Raw genomic sequence first — 26,117 nt, 5'->3', positions numbered from 1 at the left:
ACAGGGGAGCGGGTCACAGAGCGGGCGCTCAGACGCCCTCCTTCTGTACAATGTTACCCGTTGGTACAGGGGAGCGGGTCACAGAGCGGGCGCTCAGACGCCCTCCTTCTGTACAATGTTACCCGTTGGTACAGGGGAGCGGGTCACAGAGCGGGCGCTCAGACGCCCTCCTTCTGTACAATGTTACCCGTCAGGTACAGGGGAGTGGGTCACAGAGCGGGCGCTCAGACGCCCTCCTTCTGTACAATGTTACCCATCAGGTACAGGGGAGCGGGTCACAGAGCGGGCGCTCAGACGCTCTCCTTCTGTACAATGTTACCCGTTGGAACAGGGGAGCGGGCGCTCAGACGCCCTCCTTCTGTACAATGTTACCCGTTGGTACAGGGGAGCGGGTCACAGAGCGGGCGCTCAGACGCCCTCCTTCTGTACAATGTTACCCGTTGGTACAGGGGAGCGGGTCACAGAGCGGGCGCTCAGACGCCCTCCTTCTGTACAATGTTACCCGTTGGTACAGGGGAGCGGGTCACAGAGCGGGCGCTCAGACGCTCTCCTTCTGTACAATGTTACCCGTTGGTACAGGGGAGCGGGTCACAGAGCGGGCGCTCAGACGCCCTCCTTCTGTACAATGTTACCCGTTGGTACAGGGGAGCGGGTCACAGAGCGGGCGCTCAGACGCCCTCCTTCTGTACAATGTTACCCGTTGGTACAGGGAGCGGGTCACAGAGCGGGCGCTCAGACGCCCTCCTTCTGTACAATGTTACCCGTTGGTACAGGGGAGCGGGTCACAGAGCGGGCGAGACGCCCTCCTTCTGTACAATGTTACCCGTTGGTACAGGGGAGCGGGTCACAGAGCGGGCGCTCAGACGCCCTCCTTCTGTACAATGTTACCCGTTGGTACAGTGAGCGGGTCACAGAGCGGGCGCTCAGACGCCCTCCTTCTGTACAATGTTACCCGTTGGTACAGGGGAGCGGGTCACAGAGCGGGCGCTCAGACGCTCTCCTTCTGTACAATGTTACCCGTTGGTACAGGGGAGCGGGTCACAGAGCGGGCGCTCAGACGCCCTCCTTCTGTACAATGTTACCCGTTGGTACAGGGGAGCGGGTCACAGAGCGGGCGCTCAGACGCCCTCCTTCTGTACAATGTTACCCGTTGGTACAGGGGAGCGGGTCACAGAGCGGGCGCTCAGACGCCCTCCTTCTGTACAATGTTACCCGTTGGTACAGGGGAGCGGGTCACAGAGCGGGCGCTCAGACGCCCTCCTTCTGTACAATGTTACCCGTTGGTACAGGGGAGCGGGTCACATAACGGGCGCTCAGACGCCCTCCTTCTGTACAATGTTACCCGTTGGTACAGGGGAGCGGGTCACAGAGCGGGCGCTCAGACGCCCTCCTTCTGTACAATGTTACCCGTTGGTACAGAGGAGCGGGTCACAGAGCGGGCGCTCAGACGCCCTTCTGTACAATGTTACCCGTCGGTACAGGGAGCGGGTCACAGAGCGGGCGCTCAGACGCCCTCCTTCGGTACAATGTTACCCGTTGGTACAGGGGAGCGGGTCACAGAGCGTGCACTCAGACGCCCTCCTTCTGTACAATGTTACCCGTTGGTACAGGGGAGCGGGTCACAGAGCGGGCGCTCAGACGCCCTCCTTCTGTACAATGTTACCCGTTGGTACAGGGGAGCGGGTCACAGAGCGGGCGCTCAGACGCCCTCCTTCTGTACAATGTTACCCGTTGGTACAGGGGAGCGGGCGCTCAGACGCCCTCCTTCTGTACAATGTTACCCGTTGGTACAGGGGAGCGGGTCACAGAGCGGGCGAGATGCCCTCCTTCTGTACAATGTTACCCGTTGGTACAGGGGAGCGGGTCACAGAGCGGGCGCTCAGACGCCCTCCTTCTGTACAATGTTACCCGTTGGTACAGGGGAGCGGGTCACAGAGCGGGCGCTCAGACGCCCTTCTGTACAATGTTACCCGTCGGTACAGGGAGCGGGTCACAGAGCGGGCGCTCAGATGCCCTCCTTCTGTACAATGTTACCCGTTGGTACAGGGGAGCGGGTCACAGAGCGGGCGCTCAGACGCCCTCCTTCTGTACAATGTTACCCGTTGGTACAGGGGAGCGGGTCACAGAGCGGGCGAGACGCCCTCCTTCTGTACAATGTTACCCGTTGGTACAGGGGAGCGGGTCACAGAGCGGGCGCTCAGACGCCCTCCTTCTGTACAATGTTACCAGTTGGTACAGGGGAGCGGGTCACAGAGTGGGCGCTCAGACGCCCTCCTTCTGTACAATGTTACCCGTTGGTACAGGGGAGCGGGTCACAGAGCGGGCGCTCAGATGCCCTCCTTCTGTACAATGTTACCCGTTGGTACAGGGGAGCGGGTCACAGAGCGGGCGCTCAGACGCCCTCCTTCTGTACAATGTTACCCGTTGGTACAGGGGAGCGGGTCACAGAGCGGGCGCTCAGACGCCCTCCTTCTGTACAATGTTACCCGTTGGTACAGGGGAGCGGGTCACAGAGCGGGCGCTCAGACGCCCTCCTTCTGTACAATGTTACCCGTTGGTACAGGGGAGCGGGTCACAGAGCGGGCGCTCAGACGCCCTCCTTCTGTACAATGTTACCCGTTGGTACAGGGGAGTGGGTCACAGAGCGGGCGCTCAGACGCCCTCCTTCTGTACAATGTTACCCGTTGGTACAGGGGAGCGGGTCACAGAGCGGGCGCACAGACGCCCTTCTTCTGTACAATGTTACCCGTTGGTACAGGGGAGCGGGTCACAGAGCGGGCGCTCAGACGCCCTCCTTCTGTACAATGTTACCCGTTGGTACAGGGGAGTGGGTCACAGAGCGGGCGCTCAGACGCCCTCCTTCTGTACAATGTTACCCGTTGGTACAGGGGAGCGGGTCACAGAGCGGGCGCTCAGACGCCCTCCTTCTGTACAATGTTACCCGTTGGTACAGGGGAGCGGGTCACAGAGCGGGCGCTCAGACGCCCTCCTTCTGTACAATGTTACCCGTTGGTACAGGGGAGCGGGTCACAGAGCGGGCGCTCAGACGCCCTCCTTCTGTACAATGTTACCCGTTGGTACAGGGGAGCGGGTCACAGAGCGGGCGCTCAGACGCCCTCCTTCTGTACAATGTTACCCGTTGGTACAGGGGAGCGGGTCACAGAGCGGGCGCACAGACGCCCTTCTTCTGTACAATGTTACCCGTTGGTACAGGGGCGCGGGTCACAGAGCGGGCGCTCAGACGCCCTCCTTCTGTACAATGTTACCCGTTGGTAAAGGGGAGCGGGTCACAGAGCGGGCGCTCAGACGCCCTCCTTCTGTACAATGTTACCCGTTGGTACAGGGGAGCGGGTCACAGAGCGGGCGCTCAGACGCCCTCCTTCTGTACAATGTTACCCGTTGGTACAGGGGAGGGGGTCACAGAGCGGGCGCTCAGACGCCCTCCTTCTGTACAATGTTACCCGTTGGTACAGTGAGCGGGTCACAGAGCGGGCGCTCAGACGCCCTCCTTCTGTACAATGTTACCCGTTGGTACAGGGGAGCGGGTCACAGAGCGGGCGCTCAGACGCCCTCCTTCTGTACAATGTTACCCGTTGGTACAGGGGAGGGGGTCACAGAGCGGGCGCTCAGACGCCCTCCTTCTGTACAATGTTACCCGTTGGTACAGTGAGCGGGTCACAGAGCGGGCGCTCAGACGCCCTCCTTTTGTACAATGTTACCCGTTGGTACAGGGGAGCGGGCGCTCAGACGCCCTCCTTCTGTACAATGTTACCCGTTGGTACAGGGGAGCGGGTCACAGAGCGGGCGCTCAGACGCCCTCCTTTCCCGCCTGTGTGTTCTCTGCAATCATCTATTTCTCACCTCTTTTTCCAAATAAACCTTCTTATCATCCAGAGTGTTGTACAGAGTAAAGAATTGCTTTGTCTCTTTGTGTGTGGCGGAGACTGCAAGAGAAGAGGAGAGTGAGGGACACGGGTGTAATGCTGGGTGCACACAAACAAAGAGCCACACACCAAAACTCTCTATAGGAAAAGGATTTTTTCATCTCAATAAATCATCAGGCAATCACCAAAACTCCAACTCAAACCGTACGTCACGCGGGAGACAGGTGATCGCCTGAGGATTTATTGAGATGAAAAATCATTTTCCTATTGAGTGTGCTGCGGAGTGTGAGTGTGCTGCGGAGTGTGAGTGTGCTGCGAGTGTGAGTGTGTGTCTGTCTATATATGTGTATGTATGTATGTATGTATGTATGTATGTATGTATATATATATATATATATATATATATATATATATATATATATATATATATATATACATACACACACACACACACACACATGACTTCACACATATACAGCTGTGTGAAAAAGAAAGTACACCCTCTGTGAATTCTATGGTTTTACATATCAGGGATAATAACAATCATCTGTTCCTTAGCAGGTCTTAAAATTAGGTAAATACAACCTCAGATGAATAACAACACATGACATATTACACCGTGTGTGTGTGTGTGTGTGTGTGTGTGTGTACACATGACATATTACACTGTGTGTGTGTGTGTGTGTGTGTACACATGACATATTACACTGTGTGTGTGTGTGTGTGTGTGTGTGTGTGTGTGTGTGTGTGTGTGTGTGTGTGTACACATGACATATTATACCGTGTCATGATTTAACAAAAATAAAGCCAAAATATGGACATTCCAAGTTTCCCTTGGCTGTCCAGCAAAAATGTTAAGAGCAGGAGCAGGGGGCGGGGCTACTAAGGGAGGGGCGTGTCCTTGCCTGGATCGGGACTGTCTGTGTCTGTGTCATGTGCAGGGGGAGATGTACCAGCAGGGGGGGGGGGGGGGAGGGAAGACATATGCCGGCAGCGCAGGGGGCGGGGAGATGTGTGCATATATTATATAGATTGTACATAGGAGATGGAATCGGCGCTCCTCGGTTTCTAAGAGAAGACTAACTCCAGGCCGGCCGGCGTGTAAACGAATTTCACGTACGTTTCTTTGCATCAGAGGGTACGGAAGTCTGTAATCCGTGCCCGACTTTCCACTCTATTGGAGGCAATAACCTGCAGACCTTTTGAACCAATACCAACGCTTACGGCAGGAAAAGGACTCATGATATGGGGCTTATTCTTGTGGAGATATATATCCTATATATAACATACTCTGATCGCGCACAGGCGCTGCGGTTTGTACTTTCGGGAACTGAGGCAGACATCTGGGGGTTTTTTTTATAGCAAATCCTTCTTGAAATAAAACCCAATATCACGATTCCTCTGGGCCGGTTCTGAAGGAAAGACAGCTCTATGATAGGGTTGGATAGGATTGCTTGTAACCGCGTCCCGTTCTCCCGGAATAACTGCCGGGTAATTAGTGTCCCTGGGATCCGAACCACTGAAATTGATACTAGGTCCATTTTAGGCCAAAAAGGAAGTTTCCTATATTGTACGTGTGCGGCAAAACAAGAGGCCCATACGTGATCTGATGTTTCTGTGCAGCGTTATCATCCATGCAAGCTGCAGCGAAACGTTGGATTACGTGAATTTACCAACAAGGTATTATTATCACTGCCGCCAGGGTCATTCGGTCGGTTGTACCCCTCACCAGGGGCTTAGCTATTGCCCGGGGGCCCGTTGACAGGGGCGGACATTTGGCCCAGCTGTGACCGACCACAGAAGTCAGGTCCCCCTTCCTCCTCTTGGCTCCTTAACAGCAACTTGCTGGGCGGATCAGGAGCTGTGAGAGGGAGGGGGGGATTCCAGAGAGCAGGCAGCAGAGGCTGGGGCGGGGGGAGGGGATTGCAGAGAGCAGAGGCTGGGGCAGGGGATTGCAGAGAGCAGAGGCTGGGACGGGGGGAAAGAGAGCAGGCAGCATAGGCTGGGACGGGGGGAAAGAGAGCAGGCAGCAGAGGCTGGGACGGGGATTGCAGAGAGCAGGCAGCAGAGGCTGGGGCGGGGCTTGCAGAGAGCAGGCAGCAGAGGCTGGGGCGGGGACTGCAGAGAGCAGGCAGCAGAGGCTGGGGCGGGGATTGCAGAGAGCAGGCAGCAGAGGCTGGGACGGGGATTGCAGAGAGCAGGCAGCAGAGGCTGGGGCGGGGATTGCAGAGAGCAGGCAGCAGAGGCTGGGGCGGGGACTGCAGAGAGCAGGCAGCAGAGGCTGGGGCGGGGATTGCAGAGAGCAGGCAGCAGAGGCTGGTACGGAGATTGCAGAGAGCAGGCAGCAGAGGCTGGGACGGGGATTGCAGAGAGCAGGCAGCAGAGGCTGGGGCGGGGATTGCAGAGAGCAGGCAGCAGAGGCTGGGGCGGGGATTGCAGAGAGCAGGCAGCAGAGGCTGGGGCGGGGATTGCAGAGAGCAGGCAGCAGAGGCTGGTGGGGGGGAAGAGAGCAGGCAGCAGGGGCTGGGGCGGAACTGAGGCAGAGAGCTGCAGATCTCTGCCTGACCCTGCTCTCCGTGACATCCGGGGGAGGATTTACTATGTGCTGCTATGCTGTGTGTATTTGTGTATTTGTGTGTCAGTTTGCTGTGTGTGCTTCAGTCTGTCGGTGTGCTTCAGTGTATCAGTGTGTGTGTGTGTAAGTAAATGTCAGTTACAGAATGCTCTGTCAGTGTGCTATTTGTGCCCCAGTGTCAGTGTGCTGTGTGTTTGTGTCTCAGTGTGCTTCAGTGTATCAATATGGTGTGTGCTTCAGTGTATCAGTGTATCAGTGTGTCAGAGTGTGTGTGTGTGTGTGTGTGTGTAGAAGTATGGCATGAATTCCAACCGGTCACTTTGATATTCGCTCTAACCCATAGTAAATCCATTCCTCACGGATCCCCAAACTCCCAGCCTCACATTTGCTGTCCGTACAGTCTCGGAGAACACAAGGTGATCTGCTCAGGTTGGTTAAGCTCGGTCCCCAGGTTCTGCGGTTCTTGTTGCATGGGTCAGTTATATCCTTTACATCCAAGGATTATGGGAACTTGTCCAATTTCCTTCATACAGTACTTCCATCTCATAGAATTGTTCCCATTGTACCGTGTCTAAGCCTGCTGACAGGAGCCCGAGCCGCTCGGGCAGTCCCCTAACCATCACTTCCATTTAAGTTTATTCATTTTTATTGTCTGGTGCACACGCAGAATGACACACGCATGTGCAGTATGCATTCTTCCAATCTAATGAAAGCAACCTCTGGTGCACACGCAGAATGACACACGCATGTGCACGTATGCATTCTTCCAACCTAATGAAAGCAACCTCTGGTGCACACGCAGAATGACACACGCATGTGCAGTATGCATTCTTCCAATCTAATGAAAGCAACCTCTGGTGCACACGCAGAATGACACACGCATGTGCACGTATGCATTCTTCCAACCTAATGAAACCAACCTCTGGTGTACACGCAGAATGACACACGCATGTGCACGTATGCATTCTTCCAACCTAATGAAAGCAACCTCTGGTGTACACGCAGAATGACACACGCATGTGCAGTATGCAGCTCTCCCACTTATTGATTTCACGGTCTCAATTTTGACAAATTGATGTAAATATTTTGCATCAGTAACTGATTTGAATGCCCTCGTCCGATTGGTGGGGACAGAAAGAGGAGTCGGCTCCTGAAACTTCTCCCGCTCTGGAACCTCTATAATTGTTACAATCTTTTGTAGCCGTTTCTCATTGTCCATATTATTGGCTAGGAAACGAGTCTGGCAGAAGTCTCGCGGGCGCTCTCTGATGTCTTATTATTGGCTAGGAAACGAGTCTGGCAGAAGTCTCGCGGGCGCTCTCTGATGTCTTATTATTGGCTAGGAAACGAGTCTGGCAGAAGTCTCGCGGGCGCTCTCTGATGTCTTATTATTGGCTAGGAAACGAGTCTGGCAGAAATCTCGCGGGCGCTCTCTGATGTCTTATTATTGGCTAGGAAACGAGTCTGGCAGAAATCTCGCGGGCGGTCTCTGATGTCTTATTATTGGCTAGGAAACGAGTCTGGCAGAAGTCTCGCGGGCGCTCTCTGATGTCTTATTATTGGCTAGGAAACGAGTCTGGCAGAAGTCTCGCGGGCGCTCTCTGATGTCTTATTATTGGCTAGGAAACGAGTCTGGCAGAAGTCTCGCGGGCGGTCTCTGATGTCTTATTATTGGCTAGGAAACGAGTCTGGCAGAAGTCTCGCGGGCGCTCTCTGATGTCTTATTATTGGCTAGGAAACGAGTCTGGCAGAAGTCTCGCGGGCGCTCTCTGATGTCTTATTATTGGCTAGGAAACGAGTCTGGCAGAAGTCTCGCGGGCGCTCTCTGATGTCTTATTATTGGCTAGGAAACGAGTCTGGCAGAAGTCTCGCGGGCGCTCTCTGATGTCTTATTATTGGCTAGGAAACGAGTCTGGCAGAAGTCTCGCGGGCGCTCTCTGATGTCTTATTATTGGCTAGGAAACGAGTCTGGCAGAAGTCTCGCGGGCGCTCTCTGATGTCTTATTATTGGCTAGGAAACGAGTCTGGCAGAAGTCTCGCGGGCGCTCTCTGATGTCTTATTATTGGCTAGGAAACGAGTCTGGCAGAAGTCTCGCGGGCGCTCTCTGATGTCTTATTATTGGCTAGGAAACGAGTCTGGCAGAAGTCTCGCGGGCGCTCTCTGATGTCTTATTATTGGCTAGGAAACGAGTCTGGCAGAAGTCTCGCGGGCGCTCTCTGATGTCTTATTATTGGCTAGGAAACGAGTCTGGCAGAAGTCTCGCGGGCGCTCTCTGATGTCTTATTATTGGCTGGGAAACGAGTCTGGCAGAAGTCTCGCGGGCGCTCTCTGATGTCTTATTATTGGCTAGGAAACGAGTCTGGCAGAAGTCTCGCGGGCGCTCTCTGATGTCTTATTATTGGCTAGGAAACGAGTCTGGCAGAAGTCTCGCGGGCGCTCTCTGATGTCTTATTATTGGCTAGGAAACGAGTCTGGCAGAAGTCTCGCGGGCGCTCTCTGATGTCTTATTATTGGCTAGGAAACGAGTCTGGCAGAAGTCTCGCGGGCGCTCTCTGATGTCTTATTATTGGCTAGGAAACGAGTCTGGCAGAAGTCTCGCGGGCGCTCTCTGATGTCTTATTATTGGCTAGGAAACGAGTCTGGCAGAAGTCTCGCGGGCGCTCTCTGATGTCTTATTATTGGCTAGGAAACGAGTCTGGCAGAAGTCTCGCGGGCGCTCTCTGATGTCTTATTATTGGCTAGGAAACGAGTCTGGCAGAAATCTCGCGGGCGCTCTCTGATGTCTTATTATTGGCTAGGAAACGAGTCTGGCAGAAGTCTCGCGGGCGCTCTCTGATGTCTTATTATTGGCTAGGAAACGAGTCTGGCAGAAGTCTCGCGGGCGCTCTCTGATGTCTTATTATTGGCTAGGAAACGAGTCTGGCAGAAGTCTCGCGGGCGCTCTCTGATGTCTTATTATTGGCTAGGAAACGAGTCTGGCAGAAGTCTCGCGGGCGGTCTCTGATGTCTTATTATTGGCTAGGAAACGAGTCTGGCAGAAGTCTCGCGGGCGCTCTCTGATGTCTTATTATTGGCTAGGAAACGAGTCTGGCAGAAGTCTCGCGGGCGCTCTCTGATGTCTTATTATTGGCTAGGAAACGAGTCTGGCAGAAGTCTCGCGGGCGCTCTCTGATGTCTTATTATTGGCTAGGAAACGAGTCTGGCAGAAGTCTCGCGGGCGGTCTCTGATGTCTTATTATTGGCTAGGAAACGAGTCTGGCAGAAGTCTCGCGGGCGCTCTCTGATGTCTTATTATTGGCTAGGAAACGAGTCTGGCAGAAGTCTCGCGGGCGCTCTCTGATGTCTTATTATTGGCTAGGAAACGAGTCTGGCAGAAGTCTCGCGGGCGCTCTCTGATGTCTTATTATTGGCTAGGAAACGAGTCTGGCAGAAGTCTCGCGGGCGCTCTCTGATGTCTTATTATTGGCTAGGAAACGAGTCTGGCAGAAGTCTCGCGGGCGCTCTCTGATGTCTTATTATTGGCTAGGAAACGAGTCTGGCAGAAGTCTCGCGGGCGCTCTCTGATGTCTTATTATTGGCTAGGAAACGAGTCTGGCAGAAGTCTCGCGGGCGCTCTCTGATGTCTTATTATTGGCTAGGAAACGAGTCTGGCAGAAATCTCGCGGGCGCTCTCTGATGTCTTATTATTGGCTAGGAAACGAGTCTGGCAGAAGTCTCGCGGGCGCTCTCTGATGTCTTATTATTGGCTAGGAAACGAGTCTGGCAGAAGTCTCGCGGGCGCTCTCTGATGTCTTATTATTGGCTAGGAAACGAGTCTGGCAGAAGTCTCGCGGGCGCTCTCTGATGTCTTATTATTGGCTAGGAAACGAGTCTGGCAGAAGTCTCGCGGGCGCTCTCTGATGTCTTATTATTGGCTAGGAAACGAGTCTGGCAGAAGTCTCGCGGGCGGTCTCTGATGTCTTATTATTGGCTAGGAAACGAGTCTGGCAGAAGTCTCGCGGGCGCTCTCTGATGTCTTATTATTGGCTAGGAAACGAGTCTGGCAGAAGTCTCGCGGGCGCTCTCTGATGTCTTATTATTGGCTAGGAAACGAGTCTGGCAGAAGTCTCGCGGGCGCTCTCTGATGTCTTATTATTGGCTAGGAAACGAGTCTGGCAGAAGTCTCGCGGGCGCTCTCTGATGTCTTATTATTGGCTAGGAAACGAGTCTGGCAGAAGTCTCGCGGGCGCTCTCTGATGTCTTATTATTGGCTAGGAAACGAGTCTGGCAGAAGTCTCGCGGGCGCTCTCTGATGTCTTATTATTGGCTAGGAAACGAGTCTGCAGAAGTCTCGCGGGCGCTCTCTGATGTCTTATTATTGGCTAGGAAACGAGTCTGGCAGAAGTCTCGCGGGCGCTCTCTGATGTCTTATTATTGGCTAGGAAACGAGTCTGGCAGAAGTCTCGCGGGCGGTCTCTGATGTCTTATTATTGGCTAGGAAACGAGTCTGGCAGAAGTCTCGCGGGCGGTCTCTGATGTCTTACTATTGAGCAGCATTTACTTCATTTCAAGGTCCCATTTGTCCGTGTTTTGCCAATTCTGATCCTGCTCTCTATCAGTATGCGGCTTTCTGACGGAGGGTCAGAGATCTCGCTTTCTGGAAACGGGTGAGAAAGATCCCCTCCTTCCTTTAGAAGCGGTGAGGCCGAGGCCCCGCTGCATCAGACGGCGAGTGGAGAGGCACTTCACCGCTATCTGAAGCCCGTAGGGAGTGGGGGGCGTGGTTGCCGCGGAGGGCTGCAGCAGGGGTCTCCCGGGCTGCAGCAGGGGTCTCCCGGGCTGCAGGAGGGTGCTGCTGCTGCTGCTGCTGCTGGCTGGGTGCTGGAAGGAGCGGGAGGATCTGCCTGTCCGGGGTGAGGAGCGAGCCCCCACACAATGGGGGGGAGGGGGAGGGCATCTCTGCTGCTCGCTCTCTGTGGGTGCAGGGGGCTGCCCGGGACACCTGCGGTGATTTGGCAGCAGGAGAAGACCCCGCAACCGTGCACAGGACCCCACACTAACATACACACACACATACACACACACACACACACACTTCTCCCCCTACCCTTTGGAGGTGGGGGAAGCTCTGACAGATCCAGCCCCCGGCGCCAATAGGCTCACCAGCGCACCACGTGACGCGTCACCGCTCGGGATCACAATCCTCTTGCATCCCCTACCGGCTGACGCGTCAAAGCAGGTAGTGAGCCCTGCAGTGAGTAGGGGGGCGACAGAGGAATGGGGGGGCGACAGAGGAATGGGGGGGCGACAGAGGAATGGGGGGGGGCGACAGAGGAATGGGGGGGGGCGACAGAGGAATGGGGGGGGGCGACAGAGGAATGGGGTGGGGCGACAGAGGAATGGGGGGGGCGACAGAGGAATGGGGGGGGGCGACAGAGGAATGGGGGGGGGCGACAGAGGAATGGGGGGGGCGACAGAGGAATGGGGGGGCGACAGAGGAATGGGGGGGCGACAGAGGAATGGGGGGGCGACAGAGGAATGGGGGGGCGACAGAGGAATGGGGGGGCGACAGAGGAATGGGGGGGCGACAGAGGAATGGGGGGGCGACAGAGGAATGGGGGGGCGACAGAGGAATGGGGGGGCGACAGAGGAATGGGGGGGCGACAGAGGAATGGGGGGGCGACAGAGGAATGGGGGGGCGACAGAGGAATGGGGGGGGGCGACAGAGGAATGGGGGGGGGGCGACAGAGGAATGGGGGGGGGCGACAGAGGAATGGGGGGGGGCGACAGAGGAATGGGGGGGGGGGGCGACAGAGGAATGGGGGGGGGGGCGACAGAGGAATGGGGGGGGGCCACAGAGGAATGGGGGGGCCACAGAGGAATGGGGGGGCGACAGAGGAATGGGGGGGGCGACAGAGGAATGGGGGGGCGACAGAGGAATGGGGGGGGCGACAGAGGAATGGGGGGGGCGACAGAGGAATGGGGGGGGCGACAGAGGAATGGGGGGGGCGACAGAGGAATGGGGGGGGCGACAGAGGAATGGGGGGGTGAGGGGGGGGGTCGACAGGACAGAGGGGTGACCTGAAGGAGGGGAAGCCCCTCTGTAAGGGGATAGTTTGTTGCTGCTACCTCCCGTGTTTTCTGGGAAGGAACGTGACCCAGCGATCCCGCAGAAACCGATCATAACGCAGAGAAAGTTACTATTTTGCCTCCTGAGCTTGTTCAGCTCATTCATTTTTTTTAATGTTTTAGTGCTAAAAATCCTGATTTTTAATCTCTAGCTCGAGGTTACCATGGTAACCGTAACCCTGCGCTGCACTCTGGGAAACCTCCAGTTTCATCGTTTGGACACTTCTATTCCCAAGCAGAGAATCAATGAAACGCCAAAAAATGGCAATCAGGGCAGACAGCTGCTTTAACGTAGTCCCGGCTGCAAACCCTTGTCAGGACTGCCAGGTCGATCTGTGCTCACCTCACCTAAGTTATCGCCCCTCGTGATACAATGTAACACATACCTTGTCCGTAGAGCTCGATAAATCTCTTCTGATACTGCGCCAGCTCGGCGCGGCTCGGCACCTCATCGATCTTGCGATGTAAAACTGCAATTTCGCGATTCCTTCGCGCCTGCGGCGGGGAGAAAAGAGGTTTTCTGATCCAATCTCGGGCAGATATTTAATCAGTAAGAAACTCCTCCGTTTAGCGGTTTCCTGGGATTAGAGCAGCAGTGCCAGCGCCCCCGGGATATTTATTACGGAATGGGATATGGGGGTCCCACGGAACTGCTTCCGGTGGCCAGGGATATGGGGGTCCCACGGAACTGCTTCCGGGGGCCAGGGATATGGGGGTCCCACGGAACTGCTTCCGGGGGCCAGGGATATGGGGGTCCCACGGAACTGCTTCCGGGGGCCAGGGATATGGGGGTCCCACGGAACTGCTTCCGGGGGCCAGGGATATGGGGGTCCCACGGAACTGCTTCCGGGGGCCAGGGATATGGGGGTCCCACGGAACTGCTTCCGGGGGCCAGGGATATGGGGGTCCCACGGAACTGCTTCCGGGGGCCAGGGATATGGGGGTCCCACGGAACTGCTTCCGGGGGCCAGGGATATGCTGCCAGCTCAGGTTCTGACCCCCGCAGATAGGACCTCGAGGGTCCCCAGGGATACAAATAGCGTAGTTCAGCTTCCAGGAGACCCCCCGATTCTGTAACCTCAGAACAGAGCAAGGAAAGTGGCGCTTTAACCCTTCGGAGGCCCAGGGTGTAGTTACGTTTCACCGTAACATCACGATCATGTGATCACATATCCATAGGGCAGAACATCCCCTCTGTTTCTTCTTCCCATCCTACACCTCTTCCTAACTCTGCTCCTGCCTTTGTGATGGATTGGATAAAATGCCTATTTCTTCATCTGTAATACTTTGCTATGATTCCTTACTCAAAATGGCTACCGCAGCTACCCCTCCCTTCAAGTAAGGAAGATGGCACCGAGGACTTCCCCTCAAATGCTGATGTGTCCAAGAAAACCTACAATAACAAGACCATAAATCATAACAACAAGACCATATAAGGACGAGACCTAACAAAGAATCATTGAGCTGTCTAGCTCTTTTGCATACAAACCCCCTCCCCTACAGCCCCTGTATATGAACGCAGGCTCTGTAGGAATAAAGTCAGACATTATCATACTGAACTCCTGTGTGTCAGCGTGATTTTTTCTCAGTGCATGCACTATATATATATATATATATATATATAGGGAAAATAATCTGGACGAGGACAGATACTCTGAAGACGTTTTTGGTCTGATCCAAATTATCCAATTCAGCTGGCGCTCTAACGTGGGGCCCTGGGTTGTGAACCAACAGACAGCCGTGCACAGAGGGACCGAGGTGGACCAAATGCGGACGCGGCAGGAGACTGATCACCTCTGGAGTACGGTAAGATAACATTTATTATCTACCGATACGCACTGTCTCCGCTGTTGGTCTATTTCTGTGTCTCATACGGCTCTCCGAAGGTCACCTAAAGACAGGTAGATATCTTGCCCAGAGCCCGTTTTAAACTCAAACCTGTTACCTAGACTATCTGTCACTCGGTATATGTTTACATGTTGTATATGTTAGTCAGTGCCGCAAGTGGGAGCCCGAAGTGGAGTGGGATTTTTGTCGGCTGACTAGGGGTTTTGTCAATGTACGTTGTAAACTTGGTGGAAGGAGGGGTAAAGGGGGAGTAAGGTATAGTCGGTTCAGAGAGGAAACACGGGAATCCCGGTAGTGACTGTGCGGTTTGGCGCGTTGCGAGGGAAGGAGTGTTTAGCGCGTTACGCTTGGTAACAGCGAGGAATCCTGTCGATTGATCCCTGAACAACCTTTCCCTCTCTCGTAATCAAGTTGTATGTTATGTCCAAAATGTGTTTGTGTATTAGTGTTGAGAATTCATGAGGACGGGTGGGGATTGTTGAGAGTAGAAGAGATAGCCCATAGGTGCTTGGGCGATAACCCCTAGATGTTAAACTGCCCGAACTCCTGTTTTTTCCGCGTTAACGTACGCTTTGCAGTAAGAAAGAAAGAAAGTGAATAGGAAAGAAATAGGCAAGTGAATTTGCTGATAGATAATCAAGGCATATGATTGTGTTGTGAAAGTAAGTATTGAGGGTTATTTTTATGAAAGGTTTATATGCAGGAATTGGGATACAATTAGATACTGTGTATATTATTTGGAAGGGAAATAACGTGTTATAAGTGAAGGGAAAGAAGAAAAAGAGGAAAAAAAAAAAAAGCAGGGCATTTTTGCTAGTAATTGCAGTATAGAGAAAAAAAAAAAAGTGCAGTTTTAACATTTGAGCACAGGCAAGTAAGACAGGGAAAGGAGTCTTAGCCTGCCACCTAGTGGCGGAAAGAGAGAGAACAGAACGAAGAGGAATGGGAGCAGCTTTCCCGGTAACTGGTAAAGATTTATTTTTGAAAGATTTGTTCGTACTGGCCACACGAATGGGTCTTTTAAAACCAGAAAATATTCTTTTTCCTTCTGTTCTAATGGCAACTAGAAAGAGGGGTCTTTTTCTGTGGGAGGGAGAAGATCAGGGAGAGCAGTCTTGTGTGTTTTTTTTGAATCCCACAGGGAAACATACCTTACGTTAGTATGAGTCAAAATAATTCTGTTGAGGGACAGAAGGGTCCCGCTGCATTTATTTTATCATTGCCAGGACAGAAGTTAATATAATAACAAGTGAAAAAACAAAGCCAGTAGCCTGTTTAAAGTATGTAGTATTACTGCAGCAGAAGGCAGGTTACAACCAGAAATGTGTCGAAAGATATTGAAAGAAAAGAGAGGAATTTTGAATGATAGCAACCTGCTGAAGATAGCAGAAGCCTGGTTTAATGTTACCAAGGCTGTCCAGAGAAAAATGGACCAAGCAGGAGATAGAAAAGGGAGGGAAGATTGTTTTAATTGTGGTGTGACTGATTTATCTATACTCACTCCTTTGTTACCTTCGGTCCCAGCTCCAGCAGCACCCCCACCTATACAACCCACTACCCCGCCCACAGATGACAAACCAACCTTGACTGTTCATGCAGCAGAACTATATCCTGTGATGCAGGCAGACGGTTCCTTTTACACCCCGACTGCGCCCCTAATGCCCCTAATGCCCCTAATGCCAGTCCTTTCACCCCAGACAATCACTGCCCCAGCGGTAGGGATTCAAGTCTACCCTGACACAACAATAGCACACAGACCCAGCAGCAGTGTCCACTATAGTACGCCTGGTAGTTTTGACTCAGATAGTGAGTCACAGGCCGTTGCACAGGAGGCAAACATGACCTAGAATACTAACCCCAGACACCCCCCAGTACCCGACCGCTGCCCATGGTTATATGGGCAGACACCCAAGCAGGTAGAAGGCGCCCCAATAATGTATGTCACCTCACCCCCTTCCTGGTAGACACAGGTACAGCCAGGAGCGTAATTAGAGCTGCAGACATACCTGACCCTTCCTATTTGTCTGATATTGATGTTTTATGTGTGGGGGTAGATGGCACACCGCGCTCTAGCCCATTAACACGACCCCTGCAGATAGGTCCCTACCCTGAACTATTTGCACGATTTGTAGTTTCCTCTACCTGCCCGCTTAATCTGTTTGGCACTGATGTTTTGTCCAGGTTACAGGCCTCCATAATATTCTCAGAGGATGGCACCATTGATGTAACCTCCCCGCTCTGGGAGTCAGATGTCTCTGCCCTTTGTTCCCTTCCGATACTTTTGGCATTAGCGGACAAACCCTCAGCTGCCAGTATACCGCCCGCTGTCATGGATAGGATCCCGTCCAAATTATGATCCACAGGCCCTGAGGATATGGGGCACCTAAGGGTACCGCCCATTGTTGTACAGCTCAAATAAGGGGCCCCGCTTCCCCGTAAACTGCAATACCCCTCTTTTCCCTGTAAAGAAACGCCCCGCGAAGGGTGAACCTGATAAGTATAGAATGGTTCAAGATCCTCAAGCAGTAAAAGATGCAACCATTGTACGATGTTTTAACAACAAATCCCTTTCAGATGACCCCAGAGGCTTCCAAGAATTTCACTGTTCTCAAACAGGTAATATCCTCGGCCCCTGCCTTGGGCCTCCCAGACTATGATTTACCCTTTAAGCTTTTCGTATCAGAACGAAATGGACATGCAACTGGCGTGTTAACACAGCCACACGCTGGCCGATGTCGACCTATTGGTTATTACTCCAGCCGTCTCGATGCTGTGGCTCGTGGTGGACCGTCCTGTCTTCGTGCTGTCTTTGCTGCTCAAGCACTGCTGGATAAAACTTCGGATATCGTTCTAGGGCATGACCTCATTCTCCTGGCACCACATGACATTGCTGCTATTCTCAATCAGACACAGCCAAAACATCTGTCCGCTGCCAGACACCTCAGGTTGCAATGCTCGCTTCTCATTCCAGACAATGTCACCCTTCTCCGGTGCCAAGTGCTTAACCCCTCCACTCTTCTTCCACTTCCCGAGGGGGGAGATGTGCAGGGACACGAACAAGAATAAAGCACAGCTGGAGTCGACCTACCCTATGATTGCTTCGAACTCATGAAGCTAGAAACAGCTCATCTGCCCACGGTGAGTGAAAAGCCGATACAGAACCCAGATCTAATCCTATTTGTGGATGGCTCTCGATATGCTGATCAACAAGGCACCTACCATACGGGTTATGCTGTCACCACAGACTCTGTGGTCCTACTGGCAAGCACACTACCGTCAACAGCATCTGCACAAGAAGCCGAACTACAAGTCCTCACTGCAGCGTGTAAACTGGCAGAAGGACAAACGGCGAATATCTACACTGACTCTAGATGTGCCTTTGGAGTAGCACATGATTTTGGCGTCATTTGGCAAACCAGGGGATTTCTGACAGCAGCAGGAACACCAGTGAAACACAGCTCAGCCATACAAGCTCTGATGGACGCCCTACTCCTTCCAAGCCATGTGGCCATCCTAAAGGTAAAAGCCCATGGGAAACTGAACACAGAAGAAGCCAGAGGAAACCATCTGGCGGATGCTGCGGCAAAACAAGCTGCCAGCGGGATACGAGAAGTGGAAGATCGAGTGGACACGACAAGGATGGTTCCGTTAATGCAGAACCTCCCAGTGAATCGAGAATATCTGAAGAAGTTGCAAGAATCTGCAACAAAGGAAGAAAAGGAAAGCTGGAAGAAAAGAGGTGCATCGCCCCAAGAAGGAATTTATGAGTACAAAAAGAAACTTTGTCTGCCACGGGCACTGTATCCTGTTGTGGTACAATGGGCACATGGAGCAGCACATCTCTCGAAGATTCTTATGAATGCACTGATCGACAAATACTATGTGGTAGAAGGGGGTAGGATGGTCCGTGGTTCACAGCAACTTCAGCAGCCAACGCATGGATGTCTAAAAAAACTTTAAACTTTAAAAAAAACTTTAAACTTTAGACTTTGAAAAAGTCCATAGCCTGGACGAAACATGTTAGAGTGGTTGCCTGATGTTTACTGCTAGCGATCAATAAAGTTTTTTTAGACATCCATGCGTTGGCTGCTGAAGTTGCTGTGAACCACGGACCATCCTACCCCCTTCTTCCTGTGTCATCATTTACGGAGGAGCACGCTGACGCCAGCTACACCAGAGGAGGAAGCCGCTGCAGAATTCCCTGCACCAACAGGGACGGCTTTTTCGTGAGTACTCCTAACCTCCACGCGGTATTTCAGGGAGATTATTGAGGCGGTTAGTGCCGGGCTGTGATTTACTTGGGGGCGCCCCTTAGGGAGGTGTCCCCCTGTACCTCTATCCGGCTTACTATTACCCAACTCCCTGTTTTCAATACCGCAGGCTTATTGTTTCATTAATCATTGCTGGGTCTCTCTTCAATCAAGTTGCCATAAAGTGTGTGCACTACCTGTTAGCAGCCTCGGTATACTGGGTAATTCCAAATTCTCTAGAAATACTATGTGGTGCCTGGAATTACCCCAATGACTAGTAATTTCTGCAAATCATGTACAATTTGTGCAAAGTGTAACCCAGGACGTGTGGAAAAACCACCGCAGAAACACCTTGCAAGGCCCTTATACCCTTTTCAGCGTATCCAGATTGACCATATTCAGATGCCAAAATCAGGCCGTTTTGAATATGCGTTAGTAATTGTAGATATGTTTTCAGGATGGCCAGAAGCCTATCCTGTCACCAATCTCACTGCGAAAACAACAGCAAAAAAACTCCTGACAGAGGTGGTTTGTAGATATGGGGTACCTGAAGTAATAGAAAGCGACCAAGGCCCTGCTTTCACTGCTACGTTAGCTAAAGAAATTTGGTCCGCGCTAGGGACCACCCTTGCTTTCCACACCCCATACTATCCACAGAGTAGCGGAAAGGTAGAAAGAATGAATGGCACACTGAAAACTAGAATGTTGAAAATGGCCCAGGAAACAAATATGCCCTGGCCAGATAGTCTACCCATTGCTTTGTTCAGTATTCGATATAGATATACCCCACGAGGGGAATATGCTCTATCCCCATTTAAGATACTGTTTGGTACTGCCCCCAAACTTGGTTGTTACTACCCACAGCAGTTACAGATGCAGTCTGATGTTTTGACGAAATATGTAACTGCCCTAGCGCAAGGACTAACCAATATGCATGGTCGAGTGTTTTCTTCTATTCCAGATCCAGATCTAGATACCGGGACTCATAAACTCGTGCCCGGAGACTGGGTGCTTGTGAAGAAATTTGTAAGGAAACATTCCCTAGAGCCCAGATATGATGGTCCTTTCCAAGTTCTGTTGACCACAGCGACATCAGTCAAGCTAGCTGGCAAGAACACCTGGATACACGCCTCTCATTGCAAGAAGGTTCCAGCTCCCAACGAGGACACCTCAGAAGGAAAATGATGCTATATATCCTTTGCTTGTTGGGTCTAGGGGGGGCACAAAAGATTGCTATCACCCAACATGAAGGGGTAGTCACTTTTGGTATAATTCATCCAATACTCATGTAGCTACCTTCTCCTTTGATTATTGTAATATAGTCCGCTGCCCCTCAACACATTGGCAATATAATCGATACAGCAATGTCGGTTTCAGGTCTACTTATATATGCGTAACGGATTCCTACTGGGGACAGGAATGTGATTACTGGGGAGCAGTAGGATGGAACACAGGAACAGATTGGGGATACCGACCACAAAATGGTCTAGCAAGGAAAGACGGGATGGCAAAAGATTCTTGCCCAAATAGGCATCGCAATAGTTATTATTTTTGTTTTGTTTGTGATTATTGTCTGCTGTGTTCTCCCATGTTTTAAAAAGTTCATGACCAAAGCTGTTGACAATAGCACTCCTACCTTTTTTCTGCAGTCAGATAATAATACTCCACTCTTGGAAGATGGTCCATTTACTCCGTTACAGTCCCTCCCAGTTAAGTACAATAGTATAAATCCATAGGGACAGCATCTGACTTCCTTATGTGCAAAGTCTGTGGCAAGGGGGGTCATGGACAAGCCATGACTCGTCTAACGTACAGCACAAAAGAGTTCCCAGGCACATCTGGACAGATGAGTTAGTATACATCTAGGGACAGACTCAGAAATAGACATTTCAAGGGGGGACTGTGATGGATTGGATAAAATGCCTATTTCTTCATCTGTAATACTTTGCTATGATTCCTTACTCAAAATGGCTACCACAGCTACCCCTCCCTTCAAGTAAGGAAGATGGCACCGAGGACTTCCCCTCAAATGCTGATGTGTCCAAGAAAACCTACAATAACAAGACCATAAATCATAACAACAAGACCATATAAGGACGAGACCTAACAAAGAATCATTGAGCTGTCTAGCTCTTTTGCATACAAACCCCCTCCCCTACAGCCCCTGTATATGAACGCAGGCTCTGTAGGAATAATTCAATTTTTATCAATGCTGGATAAATATCTACATTTTTTAAGTATTGGATTGGTGTCTCTCTTTTGGATTCCTACCTCCTATTTATGTTCCTGTGTGTATGGGTCATTAGAGATGCCCATACACAGCTAATATTTCTGATACTTAGTGATCATTAATATCTAGCCTCACTGTGCTCTTATGAGAGCTCTGCCTGTGTATGTGTATTGTTAACATATTGCACTATGCGAGTATCATATTTTTTCCTTAGGCACTGACGCTCCCCTGATTCCTTTTCCTGTTACTTTGCGGACCGTGAAACAGTCCTTAAGGGTTTGAGTGTCTATTTATCACTTCATGCACTTTATTTTTGATTTATTTTTGATATCACTAGTCACTATATATCACTGCATGGTTTAAGTTGTGTGTTTTTTAGAGTGTATGAGCGCCATCTAGTGTTTTTTTGTATAGTGTTTGTTTTGTTTCATTCACTAGTTAGGCTGCACCACTCAGTATGGAAGAAATAGAAATTGATAATAGCTTCCCCAATGTTTTCTCAAGAAGACACACTAGGGTTGTGGACTTTGACAGCATTCTGAAACTAAATTTAGACTCTGATACTATAGTTGAAGAGTCGCATACTTTGGAATCAGAATTTGAGAAATTGGAGAAGTTATTTATCAAAGATATTAAAAAATTTTGGGACTACACTTTTTTGGAACAGTACATTATAAGTGGCAGAGTCCCAAGAGGATTAAGACTCAAGAAACACCCATCTATAGATCTAGAGGATGAGGCTTTCATTGAGAAATGGTATAATCTGCTAGAAAAATGTTCACAAGATCTAATGGGATTAATTATTGAACAGCAGAGAAATCATGTTTTGCAGATTGATGTCGAGATCAATGAAATAGAACTAAGGATCGGTAATTTAAACCAAACAACACAGTTTAAAGAGAAAGACATTCATCTGCAAAATAAATTAGATAAGATCAGGAAGGAAACCATCACTAAGAAAGTTAAAAAGTTTCTGAGAGATGAAGAGGACTATAAAGATGGACCTCCTAGGAAACCTGATCTGGAAGAGAAAACAAATCCTAAAGAGATTAAAACTCCTGAAGTTTTATCTGCCAAATCTACTAAAAAAAACCCTAAGAAATCCTTTCAAAAAAGAGATAGATCAAGGGAAAATAGTAAATCTAGTAAGAATACAAGGGATATACGAAATAAAAACAGAAAGAGTCCTGAACGAGGAAATTGGAGAATTAAATCTAATCCTCCAAAAACATCAAAAGGACCTGATAAAGTTCAGATTAATGTAAGTAAAACACCTAAAAGAACTATAAGTATAGACTTCGATTCTGAAGTAGAAATAGTAACAAACTCTAGGAAAGAACAAAGAGAAGTTCAAAAAGAGAAACTATTTACAAAACATGCCCCCAAAAATGGTAATAAAAAGGATTTTTTAGGGGAGGGGGGGTCCACTTCATTTCAGGGAGCAAATCATTATGCTCCCCTAATGAAGAGGGATCCCTCGTCAGAAAGGAAAAGAACAAGACCCGACGAAAACGGGGAAGAGGAAGGGAAAAAGAAGTATCTCAAAAAAAGCAAGAAATAGGAAATAATATTTTTAACCTAAGTTCAAAACCACTGACAGAATCGGAAAAGTCACTAATGTCAAAAGGTCTTAAGTTTGCACCAACAGTAGGTCCAAATAATTTTGGCCTATTTGTGGATGCACAGAGGTTTTTAAGAAAACTGACTATAAAAAGATTCTTTAGACTAAAAGATGTAGAACAAAGGACTGCCGATAATCTTGTAACTACATCAGATGTGATTAAGTCACCTGTAACATTAGAAGATAGACCAATGTTAATACACTCTGGCCTAAAATTACCTTCAACGTTCTATCCAAAGTATGTGAAAGGTAACAATTTAGACGTATTTTCACAACTTATATTAAAAGACTTTGAAAAACTAGTTAAATCTGATACTAAGTTTGAAAACAATTTGAGCATCTCTGAAAGAAAGGCCTTAAAAGTGCTACAAGAAGATACCAACGTTGTTATAAAACAAGCTGATAAGGGGGGCGGTGTAGCAATTATAGACAGAAATGATTACATCACAGAATCTAAAAGAATTCTAGGTGACGTGAATACATACCAACCCTTAAAAAAAGATCCAACAGTAGATTTTTTAAAAGAACTTAAAATCCTGTTAGATAGAGGTAAGATAGAAGAAGTCATTAACAGTGATGAATATAGCTTTCTCTACAGAGAAAATCCTGTTAGACCCATATTTTATTACCTACCAAAACTCCATAAGAGTATTACAAATCCACCTGGTAGGCCCATAATAGCGGGGATTGACTCTTTAACGTCACATCTATCTGCTTATATAGACATATATTTACAAAAATATGTCACTAAACTTCCTTCCTATCTTAAAGACACAACGGATATCTTGCGCATCTTAGAAAGTCAAGTATGGGAAAATGGATGTTATCTAGTAACTTGTGATATTACCTCCCTCTATACGTGTATAAATCATAGAGATGGACATGAAGCTGTGGATAGGGCCTTATCAAAAGATCCAGATATGCCAAATGAACAGGCCAACTTTATTTTAGATGGCATAAAGTTCATCCTAGAACATAATTATTTTCTGTTTGAGGGGGTATATTACCTGCAAAAATGTGGCACCGCCATGGGCACGAAATTTGCACCCAGCTATGCAAATCTTCTTATGGGAGCATGGGAAGAAGACCATATTTGGTCTATTGCAGAGCTGGGTGCGAATTTGTGCCTATGGCGTAGATATATAGATGATATTATGTTTATCTGGAAAGGTAATGAAGAAAGCCTTAAACAGTTTATTATCTATATTAATGACAACTTGCTCAATTTAAAATTTAATTGTGAATATAGTCAGGAAAAAGTTAATTTCTTGGACCTGACTATTTTCATTGAGGAAGGGACAATAAAAACAGAGACCTTCTTCAAAGGTGTAGATATAAACAATTACATATCCACCACAAGTTGTCATCATCCGAAATGGCTGCAAAATGTCCCATATGGACAGATAAGACGCATTAAAAGGAATTGTAGTAACTTAAGTACCTTTCAAAAACAATCTGTCTTTCTTCAAGAAAGGTTTTTAGAAAAAGATTACAATGATGTGATCATACAGGATGCCATTAAAAAAGTCAATGATTTGGATAGAAATGATTTATTGAGTAAGAACAAGAAGGTTAAATCAAATAAAACTTTTGAGTACTCATTTATGACAGATTACAATAGACAATCAGATAAGATTACCAAAATAATTAAAAAGCACTGGCACATTGTAAAAAATGACCCTGTGCTTGGAGAGATTGTCCCTGAAAACCCAAATGTGATCTTCAGAAAAGCCAAATCATTGAAAGATAAATTAGCCCCCAGTGCCCTACCTAAAATAACCAGTGAGGGGAACAGATGGCTAACAAAATCCAAAGGTTTTTATGGTTGTACCACATGCACTGCATGTAAATATAGACCAGAGGATAAATTTAGTTTTGTGTCAAATATCACAGGGCAAAGATACAACATAAAACAACTTTTATCATGCAAATCTAATTATGTGGTATATCTTATCACCTGTCCATGCGGATTACAATATGTGGGCCAAACAACAAGAACTATAAATATACGTATACTTGAGCATATCGGTAATGTGAGGAGAGGTGTTACTACACATCACCTGTCCAACCATTTTTTACAAAAACATAATGGGGACACATCTGGGCTCACTTTTACAGTTATAGAACAAGTGTTGACACATTGGAGAGGTGGAGACAGACAAGCTGCTCTTAAAAAAAGAGAAAGCTTCTGGATCTTCACTTTGCAAACACTTGTACCACTAGGTCTTAATGTGGATTTTGAGCTAAGTGCTTTCCTTTAAAAAACTGTAAAAATAAATCGTTTTAGACAATAAATTGCTTTAGACTGCAAAATGAGGTTGAAAATGCACTTATTGTGAACTAATTGTTTTTTTCCCTATTTTATTTTGAGATACAACAATCGCCGTTTCAACATATATTAGAAGTTAGATTTTGAGCGATTTTATTAGATTTGATGTCTTTTATATATTTTATATACAATTCCAAAAATAGCACAGTTGTATATTAGGCCACTTCGTGAATTTTTAGAATGGGTTTTTTATTAATAAAGATGTATTTTACTTTGAAGTGTATAAACATTGTTGTGTATTTTAAAGGTTAATTGTATAACAGTGTTGTGAAGATTGGGAGGACATATGTAGTCAATCACCAATTTACTTGCTGTCCAATAGGAGGAAAGGTCAGCATTAAGTAAAGGGTACAAATAGCATCTCTTTATGGGGTAACATCACTCCTGACGAAGCCGTCACTACGTACGGCGAAACTAGTAGAGCGTAACCCCTCGTGTGAGATCCAGAGGGAGAGAGCCTGCTGTGGAGTTCCGGTGGCGTCCGCAATACGAGTTGAAGAACCCGGAAGTGACGTATCGGCCCCCTGAAGCAGCGCAGGTCGGAGACCGGATGAGGAAGCAGCATCGTGCAGAGATCCCGAGAACGCGACTCGAGTGAACCTTCATGTGTACAAACTTGCTGTTACCTTTCCGGAATCCTGTAAGCCTCCAATTTTTATCAATGCTGGATAAATATCTACATTTTTTAAGTATTGGATTGGTGTCTCTCTTTTGGATTCCTACCTCCTATTTATGTTCCTGTGTGTATGGGTCATTAGAGATGCCCATACACAGCTAATATTTCTGATACTTAGTGATCATTAATATCTAGCCTCACTGTGCTCTTATGAGAGCTCTGCCTGTGTATGTGTATTGTTAACATATTGCACTATGCGAGTATCACATTTTTTCCTTAGGCACTGACGCTCCCCTGATTCCTTTTTCTGTAGGAATAAAGTCAGACATTATCATACTGAACTCCTGTGTGTCAGCGTGATTTTTTCTCAGTGCATGCACTATATATATATATATATATATATATATATATATATATATATATATATATATATATATATATATATATATATATATATATATATATATATATATATATATATATATATATATATATATATATATATATATAGGGAAAATAATCTGGACGAGGACAGATACTCTGAAGAAGTTTTTGGTCTGATCCAAATTATCCAATTCACCTTCCTTGACTCTTTTTCCACTGTCTCAGAGGAGGATGTGTCACTGCTGATCTCCTCTTCTCCCTCTACCACTTG

The 26,117-nt window shown here is 48.7% G+C and overlaps 1 protein-coding gene across 2 annotated transcripts in view; it reads right to left on the bottom strand.

The window, feature by feature from the left end:
• Positions 1-26,117, bottom strand: part of CCDC93 (CCC complex scaffolding subunit CCDC93) — a 133,948-nt gene that overhangs the window by 6,937 nt on the left and 100,894 nt on the right. For both annotated transcript variants that reach the window (XM_075584584.1, XM_075584585.1), the window contains 2 exons: positions 12,955-13,063; positions 3,862-3,944 (listed from right to left, as the gene is read on the bottom strand). In XM_075584584.1, the coding sequence (XP_075440699.1) occupies positions 3,862-3,944; positions 12,955-13,063 (192 nt within the window). The remainder of the gene's footprint in view (positions 1-3,861; positions 3,945-12,954; positions 13,064-26,117) is intronic.

This window comes from Ascaphus truei, unplaced genomic scaffold (assembly GCF_040206685.1).
Source record: "Ascaphus truei isolate aAscTru1 unplaced genomic scaffold, aAscTru1.hap1 HAP1_SCAFFOLD_665, whole genome shotgun sequence".
NCBI lineage: Eukaryota > Metazoa > Chordata > Amphibia > Anura > Ascaphidae > Ascaphus > Ascaphus truei.
The sequence above is the reverse complement of the archived record's forward strand: the minus strand, read 5'-3'. Positions and strand labels throughout refer to the sequence as shown.